The sequence below is a fragment of the Callospermophilus lateralis genome, chromosome 10 (genome assembly GCF_048772815.1).
Source record: "Callospermophilus lateralis isolate mCalLat2 chromosome 10, mCalLat2.hap1, whole genome shotgun sequence".
Lineage (NCBI taxonomy): Eukaryota > Metazoa > Chordata > Mammalia > Rodentia > Sciuridae > Callospermophilus > Callospermophilus lateralis.
The window spans coordinates 92,406,393-92,419,434 of record NC_135314.1 but is presented as its reverse complement, the minus strand read 5'-3'; the positions used below and the strand labels follow the sequence as shown (position 1 = coordinate 92,419,434).

Sequence of the window (13,042 nt, the reverse complement as noted above, 5' to 3'; positions counted from 1 at the left end):
GTACTATGAAGTTATTTCTAAAGAAAAACAATTTTATTGAAACTTTAAAGGGTAAGATTGAAGAAGATATTAAGGAGTAAATTGACATTCAGTGCTCTGAAAGATACAATAATAGAACATTATTTAGGCACCTGTATAGAAAAGGAATAATAGTGGGGCATGGTGGCATATGCCTGTAATCCCAGTGACTTGGGAGTTTGGAGCAGTAGGATTGAAAATTCAATATCAATCTCAGCAACTTAGTAAATCCTAAGCAACTTAGTGTGACCCTGTCTCAAAATAAAAAATGAAAAGGGCTGGGGATGTGGTTCAGTGGTTAAGTGCTCCTGGGTTCTCGCACTGGTACCAAAAAAAAGGAGAAAAGGAATACATTTGTTTTAGGTAGTGAAGGAGATAATTTTACGTACTGTCAAGAAAATAAAGTTGAGGCCACCAGACTTATCTTTGAGTAGACGATAATAGGGAGTTTTTGATGTGAGTTTAGTTTTGAACAGAATTTGTTTGAATTCTTAAAATAACTCCTTAAGGAAAACTTGTACACTGTTGATGGGATTATAAATTAGTACAACCACTATGGAAATCAGTATGGAGTTTCCTCAAGAGATTAGGAATGGACCCAACTATACCGCCCCTCAATATTTATCCTAAGGCATTGAACTCAGCATACATGCATAACTATGATACGTGCATATTCATACTTATAGTAGAACAATTCACAATAGCCAAACTAGAAACGGCTTAGGTATTTGTTAGCAGATGGATGTATAAAGAAAATGTGGTGTATATATATATATATATATATATATATATATATATATATATATACACACAATTCATCCATAAAGAAAAATGAGATTATGTCATTCACAGGAAAATGTTTGGAATTTGAGAACACCATGTTAATGAAATAAGTCAAACTCAGTAGTTCATATGTTTTCTCTCATGTGGAAGCTATTTTTTTTTTTTAAAGGAAAAAAAAAAGGTGGGGAGGATCTCATGAAATAAAAGGGAGATTAGTAAAATAGAGGAAAGGGATCAGAGGGAAGGAGGAAAAAATGGAAAGGGGAAATACTGGGGAATAGTATTGGCCAAATTATATTATTTATTTATTTTTTAAAATGAACCCAGGGCCTCGCACATGCCAGGCAAGCATTCTACCACTAAGCTACAACTCTAGCCCCAAATTATATTATATTATTGTATGCATCTGTGAATATGTAACAACAGATTCCATTATTATGTACAACTGTGATGTACTCATTAAAAAAATGAGGGGAAAAACCCCGATTCCTTCAAGTCCAATCTAATGGCCTTTAATTGCTTATACCATTGGTAAAATGCATGAATAAGAAATGAAAAGACTTCTTTCTTGATGGTCATAGAGATTTGTGTTCACAACTTTTTTTTTATTAGCAGTAGTTAATGTTTTGTAAGGCCTTTTCCTGTTTTAAACTTATTTTTAAATCAGCTTTGCTCTTTCTCAAGGGAAATCATCATAGATGAACTTCTTGTATTTGTAGTATATAGTGTAAGTATTTATAGTGAAACAATGTGGTCGAGTACCAGAAAATTCCTTTACCATATACTATTCATGTACTTTGGTAGCCGTTATTACCTAGAAATGTAAATCTTTTCACGCCATGGTAAAAGGCACTGAAATTTCAGAATTCTAATTTTCATATCAGTTAAATAAATTCATGAAAACTCCTTTTTCAAAAACCCATAAAATCATTAGACTGGAGACAAGTTTTCATACTACTTTGCTTAGTATAAACTCATCAATTTTTAAAAAATATATATTTTAGTTGTAGATGGACACAATACCTTTATTTTATTTATTTGTTTTTTATGTGGTGCTGAGGATTGAACCCAGTGCCTCATACGTGCAAGATGAGTACTTTACCACGGAGCCACAACTCCAGCTCCTCATCAAATGTTTATGCAAACCTAAATTCATGATAGTATTCTCTCTAAGCTTTGTTTTAGGCCTAGTGTTTTCTTATTTTGAATTGTATTTGGAATAAATTAGTTTCAGCATAGCTATTCAAACTAAATGAATATCCAGAAACAGTTTATTTATTCTATATAATCCTTTGGTGACTCCTAATATAAACTATTCAGCCAAGTATTAAAGAGGATTTGTGTTTTAAAGGAAGTTCTAGTGAAAGAGGAGAAAGAATCTAATTGTGACCATGTGGAAGGTTATGAGCATTGTAAGATAATAAACATTGCAAGGGAGGTATAGTTATGCTATTAAATTTGTAAACTGAGAGTTTTACTACTTCTAGCTTAGGGAAGGTGTTAGTCTAGAATTCTGTGACTTTTTACATCAGAAAAGCAACATAAAGAAAGTAATGATTGAAGTGAAATTTTAAAGTATAGTTATGATTGGTACATGCAAACAATATGGGTGGGAAGTCTGTTTGAGATTGGGCAAATAGTCCAAGTGATGGAAGAAGTATATCATTCAAGGTAGAGTAGCGCATGGATATAGAGAAAGTTGAGATAAGATGGTCTGTGTCAGACTCGAAGGCCTTTGAACAGTGTATTTATCCACAAGCTGTAGGAAAATTTATAATGTGAAGGGGGAATAATAATTACATCTGACTTATACATTTCAGAAAGATAACTTGGTTTACTTTGAAGATGTTGACTTTGAAGATGTTGAAGAGGGTAGATTGTGGAGATAGAGACAAGTTTGGAGATTTTCTTACTAGTTCATCAGAGATTTTGAGGTGCTGAACTTCTTAGGGTTGAATCAGTAAAAATGAAGAGGATATATTTCAGAAATATTAGAAAGGTAGAATCAATAGTTTTTAGCTACTTTATTTTAATTTTTTGATACTGGCTGTTGAACCCAGGGGTACTCAAAACACAAAACTACATTCCCAAATCCTTTTTATTTTTTATTTTGAGACAGGGTCTCACTAAGTTGCTGAGGCTGGCCTCGAAATTTTGATCCTCCTGTCTCAGCCATGCAAGTCACTAGGATTATAGATGTGTACCACTATACCTGGCTATCTACCTAATTTTATATGGGGGATTAAAGCCAATACAGTAGAGCTATTTTAGGATAGTTTATATCTTAAGACTACCAGGAGATTTTTAATGAAAAGTGATGTATTTTGGTTAGGACTTTGAATGAATTGATGACTAAGAAAGAGTAATACTTAAAAATTGATTACAGGTATTTTTGAGACCTTTATTGTGTTTTTCTCTCATTTCTTTCCCTCTGATCAGAGATAATCATTATCTGAAATTTTGTACTTATAGATCCCTGGTACACATATCACATATGTGTAAGAATACAAGTTTTATAATCATTTTTATACCTTTAAAGCAAATTACTTTTTTTTTTTTTTTTTTAACAAATAGAAGTGTTCTTGAAATCTATCTTTGTCAATGCATGTAGCTGCAATTCTTTTTATTTTTCAGTACTGGGGATTGAATTCAGGGGTTCTTTACCACTGAACTCCATCTCTAGTCCTTTTTTATTTTATATTTTTCATTTTGAGATAGGGTCTCTCTAAGTATTTTAGAGTCTCCTTAAGTTGCTAAGGCTGGCCTTGAACTTGGTGATTCTTCTGCCTCAGCCTCCTAAATTGCTAGGATTGTAGGCATACACATTATTACCCCAAACAATTAATTCTTTTCCTTTGTGATTATACCTATTTATTTAATGATTCTGTTGTAATAGACATATGGGTTATTGTAAGTTTTAGCTTTCTTGTTTTCTATTTTTTTTTTTTTTTAATCATTATTAGCAGTGCTACTGTGGATATTCATATGTAAACATGTCTCCTAGAAAACATTCTGGATAAAAAGCCTGGAATTGCTGAGCCATATGCTATGCACATTTTCATTTTTACTGGAATTTGGTGGTAGGTTGGAAAGTAGGCTTTGTGTTAGTCTTCTGTGCCTGCTGTAGCTTCTATAGGTGGAACTTAAATTTTCATCAGATTAGGCAAGTGTCCTTGAGGGCAAAAGTAGGCTTTAGTACTAAACTTTTTGTTTTCACTCTGATTTTAACTTTTAAAGTCACCCTAGTTTCTTATGAGCTTACTGATGTATCTGGTTTTTCTTTTCTTTTTGAGAGAGAGAGAGAGAGAGAGAGAGAGAGAGAGAGAGAGAGAGAGAATTTTTTAATATTTATTTTTTAGTTATCGGCGGACATAACATCTTTGTTTATATGTGGTGCTGAGGATCGAACCCGGGCCGCACGCATGCCAGGCGAGCGCGCTACCGCTTGAGCCACATTCCCAGCCCTGGTTTTCTTAATTCAACATTTTTAGTTGATTTTTGCAGGTAGGGTTCACCCTACTAGTAGAAATGGAAAGCTTGATTATGTGTATGTGGGTGTGGGTGTGTATTTGGAATTTATAGGTTTGTTTTAAGTTAAGAATTGTATGATAAAACAAAATATAAATGAGAAAAACAAAGAATTATTACTGTTTTACGGGGGCTGAATATGTAGAGTACATGCTTAGCACACAGAGGCCCTTGGTTCTACCCTAACACACAAATAGTAACAAAAATAGTAACAAAATTATTACTATTTTTTAAGAACTCCTAAAATTCTGCTAGTCTACTCTTTACACATCATACGTCCCCCCCATACACCTTCTATTTGTGTCTGTCTGTAGGGTGAACCCTATGTTCAAAATATGGTTAGATCAAAAATTCATTGAAATCCCCTAACCTATGGGACATCATAACTTAGCAACACAGTATATTATAGTGTATACTGCTAGCCTAGGAAAAGATCAAAATTTAAAATTCAGAATATGAACATGGTTTCTACTAAATGTATGTCACTTTCACACCATCATAAAGTTAAAATCATAAGTCAGGAACTGTACCTTTCATGTCATTGGCATCTGTAGTGATGTCACAGTTTTTATTTCTTTTTTTTTTTTGTATTTTTCTTTTTTTAATTGGTTCTTTTTAGTGATAAATAACAGAATGCATTTTAACATAATGGTAAAAGCATGGAATACATTTTATTCTAATTTAGTCCTTAATACCTCCCATTCCCCTCCACTGCTCCATTTCTTGCTCCCTTTCCTCTACTGATCTTTCTGCCATTTATCCTAGTTATTTTTTAAAAAATAATTTCTTGTGGATGTACTTGATGGTGAGATTCACTGTGGTGTATTCACATATGTATATAGGAAAGTTAAGTCAAGTTCCTTCTGTTGTCTTTCCTTTTCTCATTCCTCTTTCCTTCCCTTCATTCCCCTTTTTCTGTTCCACACAACTCTTTTTTAACCACCCACCCTTTTTTTTTTTTTTTGCCCCTCCCTTCCCCTCCCTCCCCTTTGCCCTATCTAAATTTCCCCATTCCTCCCATGCTTCCCCCCACCCCCATTATGGTGCAGCATCCACAAATCAGAGAAAACATTCAACCTTTGGTTTTGGGGAATTGGCCTACTTCACTTAGCATGATATTCTCCAACTCCATCCATTTACCTGCAAATGCAATGATTTTTTTCTTTTAATTCTGAGTAAAATTCCATTGTGTATATATACCACATCTAGGTTGGTTCCACAATTTAGTTATTGTGAATTGTGGCTTCCTCACTGTGGTATGTTGTTTTTACGTCCTTTGGGTATAAACCGAGGAGTGGGATAGCTGGGTCAAATGGTAATTTCATTCCCAGTTTTCCAGGGAATCTCCATACTGCTTTCCAGATTGGTTACTCCAATTTACAGTCCCACCAGCAATGTATGATACCTTTTCTCCCACATCCTCACCAACACTTATTATTGTTTGTATTCTTAATAGCTGCCTTTCTGACTGGAGTGAAATGAAATCTTAGAGTAATTTTGATTTGCATTTCTCTAATTGCTGGAGATGTTGAACATTTTTTACCATCCCCCACCCCAATTGTGAATTAGCTTTTACATATCAGAGGAAATATTCAACTTTTGGCTTTTTGTGACTAGTTTATTTCATTTAGCATGACAGATTGTAGATCCATCTATTTACTGGCAAGTGTTGTAAAGTCATTCTTTATGGCTAAGTAATACTCTATTGTATTATACCACATTTTCTATAATCTTTTGAAGGGCACCTAAGTTGGCTCCATAGCTTAGTTATTGTGAATTGTTTGCTATAAACATTGATGTGGCTGTGTCAACTGTAGTATGCTGATTTTAATGCCTTTGGATATATAACGGGGAGTGGGATGCCTGGGTCAAATGGTGGTTCCGTTCCAAGTTTTCTGAGGAATCCATACTGCTTTCCAGGGTGGTTGTACACTTTGTTATCCCACCATAATGTATGAGTGTATCTCTTTCCCCACATCCTTACCAACTTTATTGTTACTTGTGTTCTTGATAATTGCTGTTTTGACTGGAGTGAGATGAAATCTCAGTGTTGTTTATATTTGCATTTCTCTAATTGCTAGAGACGTTGAACATTTTCTTGCATATTTGTTGACTATATTTCTTCTTTTGAGAAGTTTCTGTTTAGTTCCTTTGCCCATTTATTGGTTGGGTTATTTGTTTATACTACAGAGCTATAGTAACAAAAACAGCATAGTTATTAGCACCAAAACAGGCATGAAGGCCAATGGAATAGAATAGAAGAAACAGACAAACCCACATAAATACAGTTGTCTCATATTTGGCAAGGTGCCAGAAACATACATTGGAGAAAAGATATCCTTTTTAACAAATGGCACTGAAAAAAAACTGGAAATCCATATATAGTAGAATGAAATTTAACCCCAATCTCTCACCCTGCACACTACTGAACTCAAAGTAGATCAAAGACTTACGAATTAGACCAGAAACCCTGCTCCTGCTACAAGAAAATGTCGACTCAGCACTCCAAATATTGGTTCAGGAACTGAATTCCTTAACAAGACTCCTGATGTGTAGGAAGTAAAACCAGAAATCATTAAAAAGCTTCTTCACAGCAAAGGAAACAATCAAAAGCATGAAGAGAGAACTTACAGAATGGGAGAAAATCTCAACTGCTCCTCAGATAGGGCATTTATATCCAGGATATACAAATAACTCAAAAAACTTAACATCAAAAAACAAAACAAGGAGCTGGGATTGTGGCTCAGTGGTAGAGTGCTCGCCTAGCACAGGTGGGACCAGGATTCGATCCTTAGCACCACATAAAAAAAAAATAAAACGCATTGTGTTGTGTCCATCTACACCAAAAAATAATATTAAAACAATAACAACAACAACAACAGCAAAAACAACAACCCAATCAATCAATAGGCAAAGAAACTAAATAGACTTTTTAATATTAGTAATTTCTGTCCTTTTTTTTTCTTAGTTACCCTGGCTAGACAATTACTGATTTTATTCGTCTTTTCAAAGAACCACCTTCAGGTTTTGTTGATTTTTTTTTTTTTTTTTTTCTTTACTGAGTTCTTATCTTCAATTTTATTTATTTCTGCTCGAATTTTTACTTCTTCTCTTTGGATTCAATTTGGTTTTCACTTTCTAGTGGAAGCTTAAATTACTGATTTTTATATCCTCAGTTTATTGACTTCATACCTTTCTTTTTTTTAAAAAAAATAGTAATAGCTCTTAATCTTCAGGTATTTACAGTTTACTTTTTTTCCCATGTGTGTGTTTTACTTCTAGTCAGTCCCTTCTGTTCTTTGTGTTATTATGGTCATTCATTTTACCTCTCTATATATTAAGAGTCCAATAATACATTATTATTATTTTGCTTACTTTGAAAGAACAATTGACCTTTTAAAATTTTAGTTTTGTTGGGGAGATATGCAGTTCTATAAATTTTAACACATGAATATTTGTGTATCCACAATTAGGCTGTAGAACACTTTTTCATTCTCCAAAAGTTCCTTGATGCTGTTCCTTTATAAGTCACACCTTTGTCCCTCTCCCAGCCAGTCTCTTTTTCATCATTGCAGTTTTCATATTTTTTGAGAATGTCATGTAAGTGGAATCATATGGCATACAACCTAATGAGGCTGGCTTCTTTATATATATATTTAATTGCAGATAGACACAATGACTTTATTTATTTATTTATTTTTATGTGGTGCCAAGGATTGAACCCAGTGCCTCACGTTCTAAGCAAGCACTCTATCACTGATCTACAACCCCAGCCCTAGCTTTTTTTTTTTTTAAATTTTATTAGAGCACTATAATTTACATATATATGAGTTAATTTCATTTTGACAAAATCATACATGCAAGGAACTTGGTTTCAAATACTTTTTTTTATGGTGTTGGGGATTGAACTCAGGGCCTTGTGCATGTGAGGCAAGCACTCTACCAACTGAGCTATATCCACAGCCCTAAGGAATTTGATTTCAATCCCAATTTCCACACTCCACTTTTACCAACCTTCCCTCCCCTTATTCTCCCTGTACTGTAGGAAGCTTTCTTTTTTCTACATATACATAAAGGTGATATTCCCTTTAGTACCTTTATATATCTTGTTGCATTCATTCCATTTTTCTTTCCCTTCCTTCCTCATTCTTCTACTTATTCCACTGATCTTCCCTATGTCTTTATGGTGTTCAATCCCTTTACCAACTGCCTTTTTTCCCTTGTCTTGCTCTAGCTCTGGCTTCAGCATATGAGAGAAAATATTTGACTCTTCATTTTCTGAGTGTGGTTTGTTTCATTAAGCCTGTTTTCCCCCATTTCTATCCATTTACTGGTAAATATAATTATTTCATTCTTCTTTATGGCTGAGTAGAACTCCATTGTATATCTATACCACATTTTCCTAATCTATTCACTTATTGACAGGCATCTGGGTGATTTCATAATTTGGCTGTTGTGAATTGTGTTGCTGTAAACATTAAAGTGGCTGTATTGCTATAGTAGGCTGATATTAGATCTTTTGGATAAATACCAAGAAGTGGGATAGCTGGGTCATGTGGTTGTGCCATTCCTAGTTTTTTGCAAAATCCATACTGTTTGCCAGAGTAGTTGTACTCATTTGCAGCCGATATTGTGGTATTTCCATTTTTGGCAGTTATGAATAGAGCTTTTATCGATATTTATGTATAGGTTTTATATGAACATGAGTTTTCATTTCTCTTGGATAAATACTCAGGAGTGGGGTTGTTGGATCATTTGGTAAGAAATGTTTAACATTTTAAGAAACAGACAAATGTTTTTCCAGAGGTGCTATATAGTTTTGCATTCAATGTATGATAGTTCTAATGCTCATATCCTTACCAGTGCTTGAAAGGATCAGTTCCTGTCTCTGTGTCTGTTCATCTCCCTTCCCCATCCTCTTGCTGGGGATTGAACACAGGGACACTTTACCATTGAGCTGTATCAACAGCTTTTTAAAATTTTGAGACAGGGTCTTGCTGTGTTGCCAGGACTGGCCTTCAATTTGTGATCCTTCCACCTCAGCCTCTCAGCTAAGTAGATGGGATTATAGGAGTGTGACAGTATACCTGGCCAGTATCAGTATTTTTTTTATTTTAGCATTTTATTAGGTATGTGGTGTTATCTCATTGTGACATTAGTTTTCATTTCCATAATGAGTAATGATCTTGAACATCTATTCTTGTACTTGACATCTTTATCTATTTTCATAAAAATAACTTCACTTTTTTTTTTGCCTATTTTTAAATTGGCCTACTTCTTCCTGAGTTTTTAGATTCTTTATATATTTTGGATATTAGTCCTTTTCAGGTATGTGATTTGTAAATATTCATAGTCCATGGCATGTCTTTAATTTTGTTAAATGTCTTTTGCTGAGAAAGTTTTACATTTTTATTGAATTTATGAGTACAGTTTATGAGTTTTTCATTTATAAATAATGCTTTTGAGGTCATGTCTAAGAACTCTACTTAAACTAAATCATGAAGATTTTCTTCTGTGTTCTTTTCTAAATATCTCACAGTTTTTAGGTCTCCGATCCATTTTGAGATAATTTTCATAATAAGATGTTATATTTAGGCTGATGTTCATTTGTGGCTATAGCAAATGGTGTTCTAATACCGTTTGTTGAAAGATTATTCTCCTTTCCTTCTATTGAATTGTTTTTCACCCTTCCCTAAAATTACTTGGCCATATTTGCATAGGGTGTTTTTTCTGACCTTAATTCTCTTCTGTTGATCTGTGTTTTTCCTTTCACAATATCACACAGTCTTGAATAGTATAGCTTTTTAATAAGATGTTTCTTTGCATTTACAAAGAAATATTTAGGATCAGATTTTCTGTATCTACAAAATGTCCTTGATGGGCATGTGCTTAAAATCTATAGGTGAATTGGTAGGAGAATTGACATTTTTACTGGGTTGAGTCCTTGAATCCATGACTGTATGTCTTCTTTTTTTTTAGCTCCTTTTCTTTTATCAGCTTTTTGAAATTTTTAGAATTATTTGTCTTATGATATTTACACCTAAGTATGTTAATTTCTTGTTATAAATGTTACTGTTTTTAAATTTTATTTTCAGCTTGTATATTACTGGTATATTATAGTTAAGGGGTGTGTGTGTGTGTGTGTGTGTGTGTGTGTATGTACATATGTCTACTCTTGTATCCTTCAATCTTTTTTCAACTAACATTTATTAGTTCTTGGAGATTTTTTCCTTTTATAATTTTGAATTGATACAAGCAACAACATGGACACAAATAGATCTTCTAGCATCAAATTCAGTTTTCCCTTACATCAAGTTTTTATACTACAGTTTCTAAAACATTTAATGCTTCATATTAACTATATGTCTGGAAATCATTGGTTATTGATTTCTTTTTTATGTTGAATAAAGAAGTAGAAATTATTCTTGTCAATTTTAATTTCATTTTATAAAACCGTGATAAAATTATATTAGTTTCTAAGGTAAGATAACATTTCCTGACGAGGGTGTATATACACACACACACATATACATACATAAGTATATAAGTAAGTGAGTAGAAATGTTATGAGAAAAAATGTCTCAAATTTAGGGAAAGTATTTATTATTACTATTTTTCTTCACATCAACATCTTGTCCCTCTTTACCACTATCTGTATTTTACCTTTTGTTCCTTTCCTACAATCTATTTTAACTAGCGCTTTTCTTCATTTAGTTATTTCAGGTACCCTTGGAAGAGGAAGGACAGCGTGGTGGGCCTATCCTTGCACCAGAAGAGATTAAGACTATTTTTGGTAGCATCCCAGATATCTTTGATGTACACACTAAGATAAAGGTAAATTTGAATCCTTTAGGTTGGTAGTATTTCTTTTTTCTTTTTTTTTGGATAGGGTGTATTATTGTGATCTTTTAGTTATCTTAATAAATTTTGTGTTGAAAACTTTTTATTACCTCATTTGTTTCTTTCAATCGGTTGCCCCTTTGTTCTAGTGCCTTATTAATATTTGTTGTTTTATCTTTTGATTTCGATTAATACTAAAAATAGGAGTTAAGGCTTTATGAAATCTTTTCTATAGAAATGTGATTCCTAGTACGAATTTTACTTTTTTACTGTCATTATTCTTGGGTTATGTAGGTTTGTTTGAGTTTGAATATGTTTGAAAATAAATGAAGCTGCAAGGGACCTAGAGGTCATTTAATTTATTTTTCTGTTTAGGGTGATAAATGCCCAAACCATGTGAGACAGTATTATTTTCTTAAATATTTTCCTTTGGTGAAGAATTCCAGGATTTCCAGATGTCAGTCTGGAAATAGTAATTTGGGGATAGATTTAGCTGAACTCTTTTTTGTTGTTGTTTGAGGGGAGGTTTTACTGTGCTGCCCAAGCTAGTCTCAAACTCCAGTGAGTAAGTTATCCTCCTACTTGGCTCCTTAGTACCTGGGAGCATAGGCATGCATCACCACTCCTGGAATGCTGAACTCTTAGTAACAATAGTTTATCTTTGTTTCTCTTATTTTTCCTATATGATAATTTGAGTGAAACTGATTAATGTTTTTTCTATATTCCAAATAAAGCATCAAACTGAATTATATAATGTTTTCAAACACATTAAATTGTTTTTTCTTTTAGTGTACATTGTAAGCAAAAATATTAAAAGATTATAAGTATGAGTGCAGTTTATCAAATGCTTACATTTTATCAAAAATCCTTAGTCATATTTCAGTTATTGTCTAGATCTAAAGGGTACCACATCCCCAACCTTTTTTTTTTTTTTTAAATTTTGAGACAGGCTCTCACTAAGTTGCTAATTCTGGCCTTTAACTTGCAATTCTCCCATGTCAGCTTTCCAAGTTGGTGGGATTATAGACATGCCAGTGTGCCTGGCTCATTTTTTTCTTTTAAATATAGCCAGCCATTTACTGAATTTTCCCACATTTGTAGTGCAAGAAGTTGATATTATTGTTGTCCATATCTTATACACGTGAGACTGCTATATCCAGAGATTTGATAATTTTCCAAAGTTAATCATTTGATAAACATTAGATCCAGTATTTGAATTCTTGTTTGTCTAATACTATACTGGCACTTGGTGTGTGTATCTATATCTATATATCCATTCTGTAGTCTTCCATGCTTTAAAAAAGATACCATAAGATTATACTGGCAGAACTATAAGTATTTTCTGTTTTATATCTCAGTTTTCTATGTTCCCTTCTTTATATTAAATATTTATGAAGGAAAATAAAGCTAATTATAACTTATTGAGCACTACTGTCTGTTTGGGATTCTTCTAGATGCTGTACAAATATTAACTCATTTAATTGTCTATGAGGTAGGAATGATTGCTATTCTCATTTTTCAGAGTAGGAAATTAAGTTACATAGAGGTTAAGAAACTGGTCTAAGAGCACAAGACTAATAAGCCCTAGCGTCAGTATGTAAACCTTGGTAGTTGTCGCCAGTATACGCTACATTGTATGGCCCCAAGGCTAGACATGTATATAGTATTTTTCTTTTTTCTTTCAAGTGCAGTTTTGAGTAGATAAGCTTTCCTAGTTTTTGTGTCAAAGTTTTCTTACTTTGAGTTCACTTTTATGCCTTAAAAGCTATTTTATCCCTTTTTAAGTTTCTGAATGTGCAGAAACAATGGTTTATTATTTTAAGACAATGGTTTATTATTTGGATTCAGAATCCCTTTTGGTTTGTAAAAATCA

General features: G+C 33.2%; 1 protein-coding gene across 18 annotated transcripts in view; it reads left to right on the top strand.

Annotated features, from left to right (window-relative positions):
• Ect2 (epithelial cell transforming 2) overlaps positions 1–13,042 on the top strand; it is a 75,159-nt gene that overhangs the window by 21,978 nt on the left and 40,139 nt on the right. For 16 of the 18 annotated variants that reach the window (XM_076867313.2, XM_076867316.2, XM_076867307.2 and 13 more), the window contains one exon: positions 11,044–11,163. The exons of 1 other annotated variant lie outside the window; for it this stretch is intronic. In XM_076867313.2, coding sequence (XP_076723428.2) covers positions 11,044–11,163 — 120 coding nt within the window. The remainder of the gene's footprint in view (positions 1–11,043; positions 11,164–13,042) is intronic. One more of the 18 variants, XM_076867314.2, reaches the window with a different exon arrangement.